The sequence below is a fragment of the Meles meles genome, chromosome 20, assembly GCF_922984935.1.
Source record: "Meles meles chromosome 20, mMelMel3.1 paternal haplotype, whole genome shotgun sequence".
NCBI classification, from domain to species: Eukaryota; Metazoa; Chordata; class Mammalia; order Carnivora; family Mustelidae; genus Meles; species Meles meles.
In genome coordinates this window covers 9,234,240-9,246,242 of record NC_060085.1, presented here as the reverse complement: position 1 = coordinate 9,246,242, position 12,003 = coordinate 9,234,240, and the positions used below count along the sequence as shown (strand labels likewise).

Sequence of the window (12,003 nt, the reverse complement as noted above, 5' to 3'; positions counted from 1 at the left end):
GCCATTTGCCAGCAAATGCAGAAGTATTACTCCAATATTTTAGCAACCTGAAGAGCTGTGCTGGTGCATACCAGCTGAGACCCTTCATGAATGTCGGATCCAGGGGTGAGGTTGGTATACGGGGTCTAACCTCAAAGGCCTTGAGTGATCTGTGTGACAGACATACTGAACCAGTGCTTTCCAGTAGAATTTTCTGCAGTGATGGGAATGCTCTCCATCTGCACTGTCCGATATAATAGTCACTGGAATGTGGCTTCTGTGTCTGAGGAGCAGAATTCTTATTTTATTTCATTTGAGTTAACTTACAGTTAAATAGCCACATGTGACCAGTGGCTGCTATACTAGACATCATGGATCCAAAAAACAATTCTGTTTGACCAAGTGATATGTGAGATTGGCCAAAAGGAAAGAAGGAAGGTGATTTCTCCATGCTTCTGCCTCTCTTGCAAAAGCAAGAGAACTCTGGGAAGGATGTGTTGGGGGGCAATGGGTGCTGGAGGGTAGGAGAGGTGAGAAAAAATGGGTAGAGATGTCCGGGTGGGCAAGGTCCCCAATTATGCCACCCTCTGCCCAGCCAAAGATCTTGACCTTACCTTCTCTCCCTTCCAGGATGATACAGAACCATACTTCATTGGAATTTTTTGTTTCGAGGCTGGCATTAAAATCATCGCCCTGGGGTTTGCCTTCCATAAAGGCTCTTACTTAAGGAATGGTTGGAACGTGATGGACTTTGTGGTGGTGCTAACAGGGTAAGTGTCAGATGCTGTGCTGCTTAGAATTATCTCGAACTATGAAGACTTTGGAAACATCATGGTTGGTGTGTACAGGATGGGCTCGGGAAGGCTGAGTCCCCATGTTCTTCACCATGCCTCTGCATCTTGCACCCGTCTCCATACCCTGGCTGCATGTTGCAGCAGATGCTTTTGGTTACAATTGGAATAACAGCTTATTAGTGTTGACTGCTTCCAGAGAGCTTTCTGTGCATTCTCTCATTTAATCCTCACAGCAACCCAATGAATTAGGAAATATTAATATTCCCATGGGACCATGGAGAGATCTGAAGCACAGATATGAACTTGCCTAAGATCACCCTGCTAGTGGAATTGGAATTTGAACCTAATATTATGTGATTCCAGAAATCAAGTTTTTAACTGTTGTGCATATGTGGTCCTTTTGTCTCACTTGGGGATGCCTTTATTCCAAGTTGGTCTTGATTTCTGGCTGGTAAATGTTTGTTGAGGCCTTCTGAGTGTAGTGGTTTGTGGAAGGGCTATGGAGAAAACCAAGCTAGATAAGGTACTGTGACCATCTTAGAAGAGTTTTTGGATCTGTATATAGCTTGCCACAGTTGAAAGGTGAGTGTGTATATGCTTTCCACTAAGGACCCTCTGTATAAGGTAACACTAGCTGTTATGACAACAATAAAAAAAACTGGGTAATGTTTTACATATAACAGAAATTTATTTCTCACTCATTGAAAGTCCAAAACAGTTGTTCCTTGTTGGCAGGGCTTTCTCCTTCAAGCAGTGATTGAGGGAACCCAGGCCCTTGCCACATTGTGGCTCCTCATTGTTGACTCACAGCTTCCAAGAACTCTGTGCTTGTCTACACCAAATCATGGAAGAGAAATGAGCACACAAAGTGATACTAGGAAGGTTTTTGGGCCTGGCACATGCCTCTTCCTTTCCTGTTCTTTTAGCTAGAATTTGTTCACATGACACACATCACTGCAGAGGAGGCTGAGAAACATTTGACTGTGCTTAGAAGAAAGGAAGGTGGATTTGCTGAGTAGCGAGTCAGGCTCTTTCAGGGACCCCAAAGTTCTATAACAGATGTCAGCATAGACATTACCATTTTGTGCTCATTTCTGACTCCTCTGCCCACCCACTCTTCTCCTCCAAGATAAGACTGGCTTATCTTCCAAGACCCCTATTCATTCTCATAGTTCCCCTCTGTGGGGGTCATAGCTGTCTTCTGTGGTGTCACAGTTCTCCTCTGGGGGGTTACAGCTGTCTCTGTGGGGTCACTGCTGCCCTCTATGGGATTGCAGCTGTTCTCTGTGGGGTCACAGCTGTCCTCTGTGGAGTTCTAGCTCCCCTCTGTGCGGTCATAGGTCTATGCTGTGGGGTCACAGCTCTCCTCTGTGGGGTCACAGCTGTCCTCTTTGGGGTCATAATTCTCTTCAAGGATCAAATTTCTCCTCTAGGCTCTGTTCCAGAGCCTGTCTCTCCTGGCAGATGTCATGGGTCTTAGCACCCATGCTGTGGTGGCTGGGCTCCTGCAATTCAGGTTTTGAGCACATTTTTTTTTTAGATTTTATTTTATTTACTTGACAGAGAGAGAGATCACAAGTAGGCAGAGAGGCAGGCAGAGAGAGAGGAGGAAGAAGTCTCCCTGCGGAGCAGAGAGCCTGACGCGGGGCTCGATCCCAGGACCCTGAGATCATGACCTGAGCCGAAGGCAGCGGCTTAATCCACGGAGCCACCCAGGCGCCCCATTGAGCACATTTTTTGTTTCAGAGGAATGTTGCTTTTCCCAAAGAGAGCTTTGTCATATTGGGCTGTTTTGGTAGAGGCATTCAGATTTGAGTAGTCTGTTGTGGGTACCCTGGGCTAGCTCTAGTGGGCTTGAGTGCTCCCTGAGGGTCCTCTCTTTGTTGTTCCCATAGTCCTGTGGCTTGGGACCTTGGCAGGTTCCAAGGACATTTTGTGGTATTGGGCATCTTTTTCTTACCTTAGTAGGAAACTTGTCTGTGAAACATCCTAATAGCTGACTTTGTTATTGTTGTTGTTAAAAGTAACAAAGGGGTGCCTGGGTGCCTCTGGCCATTAAGCATCTGACTCTGGATTTTGGCTTGGGTCCTGATCTCAGGGTTATGGGATCAGGCTCTGCACTCAGTGTGGAGTTGGCTTGAGATGCACTCTTTCTCCCTCTCCCTTTGCCCCACCCCACCACACTCATGTTCCCCTCCCTTGCGTGAAGCACTGAGTGTGCAAACAATGAATCATGGAACACTGCATCAAAAACTAATGATGTACTGTATGGTAACTAACATAATATAATAAAAAATTAAAATAAGTAAATCTTCTTTTAAAAAGTGGATAACAAAGTATTCAGACATTCAAAAAATGAGAATAATATAACAAATATTCATGTATACAAATACCCATTCAGTGAATATTTTTTGCACACTTATTATGTGCCAGGCTCTGGGACACAGCAGTAAACAAAACAGATAAAAGTCCCTCCTTTTGTGCAACAGATAGTCAAGTAGTGAAGAAAACTAAATGAATGAATAAATATCTAGTGTGTTAAGTGGCAGTGAGGGCTACAGAGAAACAATCAACAGAGAAGGGACATGTTATGAGCAGGAGGGCTGGAAAACAGGGAAGACTTTATTGGGAAGGCAGTATTTGAATGAAAACCTGAAGGAGGTGAGTGAATGAGCCTTCAAGATAGCTAAAGGAGGAAAGTGCCAGGCAGAGGGAATAGCACATTCAAAGGTCCTGAGGCTGGACTGTGTCTGATATGTTTGAAGATCTGTGAGGAAGCCAGAGTGGCTGGAAGAGAGTGAGGGAGAGAGTGGAAGAGGTGAGGACAGGAAGGTGATGGAACAACGCCCTGCCATCAGATTGAAAACTTTCTTTTTCTTTTTCTTTTCTTTAAAGATTTGTTTATTTACTTGGGGAGATGGAGAGAAAGAGAGAGCTTGTGGGGTGGGGTGGAGGGACAGAGGGAGAGGGAGAGAGAAACTCAAGCAGACTCCGCGCTGAGTGTGGAGGCTGACACAGGGCTCTATCCGACAATCCTGGGATCATGACCTGAGCCAAAACCAAGAGTTGGACGTTCATTCAACTGAGCCACCCAGGTGCCCCCAAATGAAATCTTTCTCATACAGTGTAAGTCCCTTGTGTTCTCTTCCCTGTCCTTGTTCCTTTCTGTTCCTGGTGCAGAAACACTTCCTGAGTTTTGTGTTTATCATTTCCAGTTATGTATTTGCCCTTTTATATATGTGTAAATAAGGGTATAGAAAATATGAAGTATGTGTTTTACATTTTGACAACATAAATATATGAGAAATATAAATAGTGCATTCTTACACAGTTTTAGGTTTCTCTGTAAACATTTCCTTCTACAGCCTTCCTTCTGCACTCACCACGAGATTAATGTGATTGACAAGACTCGGTCTCATTCATCCATTTTCCCTGCTGCATCGTATTCTGCAGTATGAGTATTCTACCATGTATTTATCTGTTTGGGTTGTTTCCAGCTTTGGGCTATTTTGAACCAAGCTGTCCCCTCACTCTTGTCAGTGGATTTCTCTAGGGCAATCTACCTGGGATTGGAACTGCTGAGTTGTGTACTCTGTGCATCCTTGGCTTCATGAGGCATTGCCAAATAGCTCTGCAAAGTGGTTGTGCCAATTTATACTCCCTGGGGGCTGACTTTTGCTGGCAGGGGCTGGCTTGACCTTGCTGGCAGGAAGAAGCCTTAAAATCTTTGTGTTGTTGTTGTTTTTTTTTAATAACATGGTTCTTGGAATATCCAGAGAAGCTCGTATGCCATTCAGCATGTTGTAAGTCTCATTAAGTTGAAAGGCAGCTGTGTGATAAGTTAGTTAGTCACTTGGGTGTTTGCATTTGCTCTTTGGTTACAACAAGGTGATCTTTTTCCTTAGTTTTTGACACCTGATGAGGCCCTAGAGGAGAAATTCTTCATTGGAGACAGGTCCTGAGGATGAGAGCATTAGAATTAATGGGATTCAGGGATCCTCTGAAATTGCATGCAAAAATTATGTGTCTATGTATATTTTCTGGTCTGTAGTTTTCATTAGATTCTCAGGGGGTCCTGCTGCAAAACTACAAGGAGCCGCCATTCTGTTCCTTTCTTACCCCTTTTCCGTTCCCTCTTCATTTTTTCTGCCTTCCTTTCTCCTGCTTGCCTCCCTGTTGCTTCTCCCATAATTGGCCACCCTTCTTTATTGTATAGTGGTTCTGTATCCTTCAAATCAAGCACACAACTCAAATTTCATTACTTCAAATTCCAATGGGCTGTTTGGTTTCCCATTGGGCTGCAAGCAAGGAACAGAGAGTAGGAACTGCAAGCCCTGCAAACTCAGCTTTCTGTGCAATGGCACTGCCAAGCAAAGGTGGTACACTCTTAGTTTGCATTCCAGGGGGAGGGGATGTGAGTGTATTAATCTGACCTGAGACAACATGGCCTTAATGAGCGCTTTTTGATTAACTCATTGTCTTCTCACATTTCTAAGCAAACCGCAGCATTAAAACACCATTCATTTTTTTCATGGATTAATAGGGTTCTTGCCTTCTTCTTTTGTAAAATTTGGCAGAAAATATCATACTGATGGAGTCTGGTTTGCTCTGTGTAGTTCAAGGCCTCAGAGAAATTCTAACTTTGCAATTTTATCAAACCCCTTTGAAGTGGGCTTCTATTGTATTTGAAGGTCTGATTGTTAAATTGAAATTGTGTAAGAGGAGGATTTCAGAAGCTTGGCTGTATTTCTGAGATGACAGAGCTTTGACTGTAATGCTCAAATATATATGTGAAATCTGGGAGGTCAAATAATGCAATTGTGCATGTTAACAAAGGAGATTGTGGACACAACCAGGGTAGAGATGAAGATAGTTGTTTTTGTGCTCACAGGCTTAGCCCTGTACCTGGCATAGTTGCTCAGTAAAATAAATGGCTGCAAATCAATAATACTTCTGAGATCAGAGTGTTCAGGAAAATGCACTAAGCTGTTTATGGAGATGGGGATCATTGCATCAATATAGCTAAATAGCCTGGGAGTCTATGACAGATACTCTGACATCAGGCAAGGCATGGGACAGATGAGCTTTCGGTCCTTGCCAACTCTGACATTTCATGACTCTGTAAAAATGATGATTCCATTTTGGAAGGTCCTACTGACTACTCCAGGCTTCGGACAGTTTTGTTGAGGATCAGAACTGAAGAAAATACCCAACTACTCAGGGACCATCAGGAAAGGACGACTTTGCTTTCATAGCATCACTGAATTTTAGGACTCAATGTACTCTGGCAGGTCAAAACCCTTTATTTCACTCACAAGGCAGTTAAGACACAGAGAGGCTAAGTTATTTGCCCAAAGTCAAGTTACACTGAGATGGTGGCAAATCAGGAAACTTCCGAATCAGAATCTGTGTTCATGTCAAGGAACCTAGAACCCCAGTTTGGGGGCAGTGAGAGTGGTATAATATGATGTTCCCCTGAGTTTCTGCCATCAGAGCCTTGCATTTTCCTTCCTTCTGTCCAAGTATCTAGCCATAGCCCCTTTCCAGAGAGATAGAAAGGGAGCCTCAGATAGTAATCCCAGTTCCCCCTTACACAGCTGAAGAAACTGGGATCCAACAGGTCAGAATGACTTGACCAGAGTCACACACCTCATGCTGTCCTCCCTTTGATCAATTTAACAAACACATATCACTACTCTTCACTCTCTCCTCCTTCCCTCACCTCCATGTTGCTGTTCTGAGTTGCCTGAAAATAAAAATATCATTCTAAACCCAACAACAACAACAGCAAAACCCAACTGGCACTCTAACTCAGGAGACCAACTAACAGCTCCTGTAAATACCAGCTGCTTTTTATTTTAATTTCTGTCTGCATTAATTTCTCCCCCCACCCCCGCCATGGATCAGTCATCCTGGGTATCAGAAGAATTCCCTACCAGGGCACAAGTGCTTCTTATCATTCAAAGAGTTTTATCATTGAGAGAGCATTGATCTTTTTATTGTTCAAAGCATTTGGTTGTCATGATATTTGCTGAACTGTGTTCCACCAGGAGCAGTCTCACTTCCTAACAGCAGGAGGGAGCATCTCCATCTTGTAATGGTGATGGTGATAGTCATGATGTTGGCTGCCATGCTTGTTATTCCCATCATTTATTAAGCATTTACTATGTGCCAGCACTATATTAACAATTTTATGTGTATTATCACATTTCAGTTCCACAAGCCTTTTGTAGAGATGAATCTGAGGCTCAGAGAGCCTCAGGGATCCTCCAGCTAGTAAAGGGTGGATCAGGATCTCAACCACTCTACTGGTACCGTGCCCTAAAACTAGGATAACCCAAGGCCCAAGTTAAATTCAAAGAGCTATATTCACCCCCAGTATCCTTATGAACATAATACCTGTTACTAGTAGCAGTGGCAACATTGACAAATTAGAACTTAGAAGGCACTTTATATGTTCAGGTGATCTTTACAGCCCTCTGAATTAAGTACCACTATTACCCCCACTTTACAGTTGAAGAAACCAAGGTTCAAAGAGACTAAACACCTTGCCCAACGTCATCTACCTCATAAGTGGTAGATCTAGGATTTGAACTCAGTAGATCTGGAGCTAGAATCCATGTTCTTAAGTCCTACACCATTTCTTTAAAGTGAAGTTTTTCAGGAAAGTCAGGAGGATCTTTATTTTTCTTCCCCATCTTGGACTCTATGATAGCAGGGGAAAAAAATGGGCAGAAGAGATGTCCACACATGGAAGACTGGCCCAGACTAATGGTTAAGACTTGGGCTTCAGAGTTGGAAGGATCTCTGCCAGTGATGAACTCGAGAAGGTGCATGGATCCTCCAAACCTCAGTTTTCTCACCTGGAAAAAGGGACAGTGTCTGCCTCTTCAGGCTGTGGTAGGGATAAGAAAAGGCAACATTGTAGCCAACACTGTGAACTGAGCCCCTGAACCGTTCCGGGTTCTTCATAAATGGGAGTTGGTGAATTGAAGGGAAAGAAATTAGAACATACTCCTTTGGAGGTGTGTGGTAGATCCTGCAAATGTCCCACTCCATATTCATCCCGCTCACCTCTGAGTTTACCTGTGCTGGGCAGTTCCCATGCAAGCTAACCTCCTTGTACCTCCAGTACCAAAGGAGTACCTCCTTGTACCTTGTAACCTCCAGTACCTCCTTGTACCTCTCATTTTTCTGCATCTGTGCTGGAGGGTCTTCTCCAGACTTGCAGGAGTTTGTTCAGCCACATGACAGACATTTAACACCCCCAGGAGCAGCCCTTAACCAGGGAGAAAGGGAGTCCATGTGTAAATAGGCCTGGCTTCCCTGTTCCTCATTGAGACTTGGAGGTGTGTTCTGTCTCTCAAAGGGCCTTCCACAGGATTGAATACTAGTTGCTCACAATGATACCCATTCATCAGCGCTCCCTTTACTGACTTCATGCTTTCTAGTTTATCCCTTTTAATTCCATGGATCATCTCCCAAAAGTCCTTGTCTTGGAGCCATAATAGCTTGAAGCCTAGCAGGTTAGAGATTTCAGCACCCCGGACAGCGCACAGCACACTTCACCAGATAAAGACGTCCTCCTTTTTCCCTCCGCTCCTGATTGGAGTGGGGAGGGACTGAGTGAGGACCAGATGGCCAGGTGACATTGCTCCATACTGTGCTTCTTGGCCAGTTTCCTTGTGTGGCTAGAGAAGACCTTGCCATCCATCTCTCAGCAGGTTTAGGGGCTGATCGAGGTCTTGTCCTCTTGAATTGCTATGACAAACACCAGCCTGCCTCCAGAGAGACATCTGGCCACTGCCTCTACAGTTTGCAGGGCTAAATGACTCCTCTCTTCGCACCAGGGCAGGGAGGCAGCTGCCTGGCGGGCAGAGGAAATCTCAGCGGAACGGGAAGCAAGTGGGTGCCTGGGGCTGAGAAAGAGGCTGCCAAGTGAGAGACACTGTGCTTTGCTTTATGCAGGAGGAGCTACAGGCATTGGAGATGCTCTGTTGTTACAGAGGTTGTAGAAAGTGGACAGTCTCCTCTCTGGGCAGGACCTGGACCTGACCCAGAGATGACAAGTTCTTGCCTTCAATGGGGTCATGTAATAGAATGGTAAAGCTGAGGCTTGGGGTCGGGGTATAGGAAAATCAAAGCCCCATTTTTCTTGATTTCTCTTGCTATGATGAGCCCTTTGGTGTTGTCTGCCAATCTAAAAGGTTTAAATACCTTCAGTACCTATGTTCTCCAAACTTAAGTCTTCTGCCCAGAGCTCTCTTGCAGTCCCCACATGGGGAGGAGTCCACAGACATCTCACAGTCAGGATGTCCAAAACTGAACTCCTGGGCATCCTTCTCATATCTCTCTTCCTGTCTTTTTACATCATTGGATGGCAGCTCCATTCTTCCAGGGCTCTGGCTAAAAATCTTGACACCTCCTCCCTCCTGGTCAATCCTTTTGCAAATTCTGTAGGTTCTGTCTTCTTCTACCTCCCCTGCCACTACCTGAGCTGAGCCATCATCATCTCTCAGCTACCTTGATGGAGCAGGCTGTACCTAGGTCTCTTTGCTTCTGCCCTCCTCCCCCACAGCCTGTTATCAACACAAGCAGCCAGAAGGATCCTTTTAACACATAAATTAGATCAAATCACTCTTCTGCTCACATCTTTCTCATGGTTCCTGTCTCACTCAGTGTAAAAGCCAAAGTCCTCACCACAGCCCACAAGGACCTGCATGATCTACCCCATCACCTCCCACCCTCATCAGTAGCCACCCTCGGTCACTTGGCACCAGCTGCTCTGGGCTCCTCGCTGCTCCTTGAACACTTCAGACATGTTTTCACCTCAGGGCCCTTGCACTTACAGTGCCCTACCTGGTATGCTATTCTCAATCCATTTCCTCATCTTTAAGACTTTACACCAATGTACTCTGGCTCCTTATCTACAATTCCAACACTTTTGACACTTCTTGTCCTCTTTCTTCTATTTAGTTTTTTTCTGTGTTCTTGCCACTTTCTGACAAACTAGATATTTTACTTCATTTTCGGCCAGTGTCCTCCATTAGGTAAATTCCATATAGACAGGGATTTGGTTTCTTCTGCTCATGGTGCTATTCCCCCATGCCTAGAATAGTGTCTGTCACACAGTAGGTGCTCAATAGATGTTTTTGACAGAACAACTGAATTGATGGTACCTATAACCTGCCAACAGGTAGGGAATTCTCGGTGTCCAATAAACTGAGGCACAGAAGTCCCTTCCCAAGTGCGCCTGCATTTTACCTGGTCTAGATCAGATGGTGCAGTTTTGGAGGGCAGTTGGAAGAGTCAACTTAACTGTCATATGTACTGTGGCTATGATAAGTCTGCTCATTTGCTGTGATCCTGCCCTAGGAATTATGGCGTGTCTTATGCGTTGAGCTCTCAATGTACTAAAACTCCTCTAGAATCAGCTTTGTTAGCTACCTTGCAATAACAAAGTGGCACAAGAATGAACAGGATTGTGTGGAAGGGGGTGTGGTCTGAGCAGGATCTGAGCTTTCTCAGGCCTACTGTATAAAGTTGTGCAGGTTGCACACTGAACCAGACAGCTGAGTGTTTAACTCGTCTACATGTAAACTTCTTTTGGAGACATCACAGGCAAAAAAGTATCAAATACTTCATGCCCGGGAGTCCCTTCCACCCTAAGAAGCTTTGATTTTAGGAGTCACTTTTTTTTGTGGTGCTAAAGAGACATGGTTGGTGTCGAAGGTTATGGGTTGTTTTGTTTTCAGTGTTCACAGGCATATTTGGAGGTCACCCACAGAATTTCAGGACATGAAACTCTGGCAGTAGAAACAGGCAGGAAGGAAACCGAAAACTCTTAAGTCCTGCTCTGGGCACTAAAATGTGGCTAGTGCTTCTTTCCTTTGCTGTACATTAGTATGCCAGGGATGTGAAGTTGAATCATTATAAGATTGAGTGGACAGGAGGGATCAGACTGAGAGGTCTTTGTAAATTAGACTGATGAGTTTTGATTCATAGGAAATAGCCCTGGATGTTTTCAAATCAGGAACTGCAAAGTGTGTAGCAGAACTGCATTCTATGCAAATCTGACTTATACAAAATCATTGTTATGTAATTGGCACACATAGAAAAAGAAAAAAAGATGAATATAATAATTAAATTGTGAGGTCATTTCTACCTGCCATTGCATTTAGTGAGTTTTTTCCCCAAGAAATGAGTATGATGTACCTCAGCTAGGAATGTTTTCTCTTCAAGTAAAAGAAGAGACATCTAGAAGGGGCTTTAGCATGAGGAGATGTTTTTGTTACCTGATTCAGAAATCCACAAATCTGTAGACCGGGATTAATTGAATGGCTCAGTGACGTCTTCCTACCCGCCTCAGTGAGTTGAATTTTGACTTCATTTTGTTGCCCTATGGTGGCAAAATGACTGCCACATCTCCTCCTCTCATGGCTCATTCAAAAGCAGGAAAGTAATGACAAGGAGAGAAAACTCTCACTGGAGGCTTTTCATTTTTATCTAGGAGAAACAAATCTTGCCCAGAAGTTTCGCAGAAGGTTCCCCTCCACATCTGATTGGCTATACCTGGGGTACATGACCATTTCCAGCTTCAGGGCAGACCAGAAACATGCATGTCTAGCATATTTGCCATTTTCTGGAAGTCTAGTTCTGCTTGTAAGAAAGATGGGGGAGAGGAAAATGGCTGTTGGGACAGTTAGCGGTATCTGTCACATAAAGCATACTATTCACATTCTTTTATGTCACATATTACTGTCCACATTATACATGCTTATTACTGCCCAGGCTTAAATATGCAAAACCATATATATTGTACTTCATGGATGACTTAAAGGTTTGTCAAAGGTGTTTTTTGAGTCTGCAGTTTTTTCTTTGTGCGCTTACTTCAGAATCAGAACTTAACTCTCCCACGTAAGACAGAACATCACTTTGTGGATGTGGATTCAATTCCTGGCTCTCATGCTCAGAAAATATGTGACTTCTGGCAAATGATTTACTCTTCATCTTTATTTTACTCATCTGTTAGATGAAACTCATATTAATACTTACCTCATTGGGTTGAGGTGAAGATCAGATGGATAATTTTTAGCAATAAAATGTAGTCAAGAGGAGGGAGAGGGGAAGGAGGATTCCTGTGGTGGAGCTAGTCCTAGAATAGAGGTGATTCCATATCTGGGATGATTTTGGATGATAATGAAAATAGGAAGGGGAGGATGGATTTAAG

General features: G+C 44.0%; 1 protein-coding gene across 12 annotated transcripts in view; it reads left to right on the top strand.

Annotated features, from left to right (window-relative positions):
• The window catches only part of CACNA1A (calcium voltage-gated channel subunit alpha1 A), a 286,598-nt gene that overhangs the window by 112,340 nt on the left and 162,255 nt on the right, over window positions 1-12,003 (top strand). For all 12 annotated transcript variants that reach the window (XM_045990607.1, XM_045990606.1, XM_045990604.1 and 9 more), the window contains one exon: window positions 610-749. In XM_045990607.1, coding sequence (XP_045846563.1) covers window positions 610-749 — 140 coding nt within the window. The remainder of the gene's footprint in view (window positions 1-609; window positions 750-12,003) is intronic.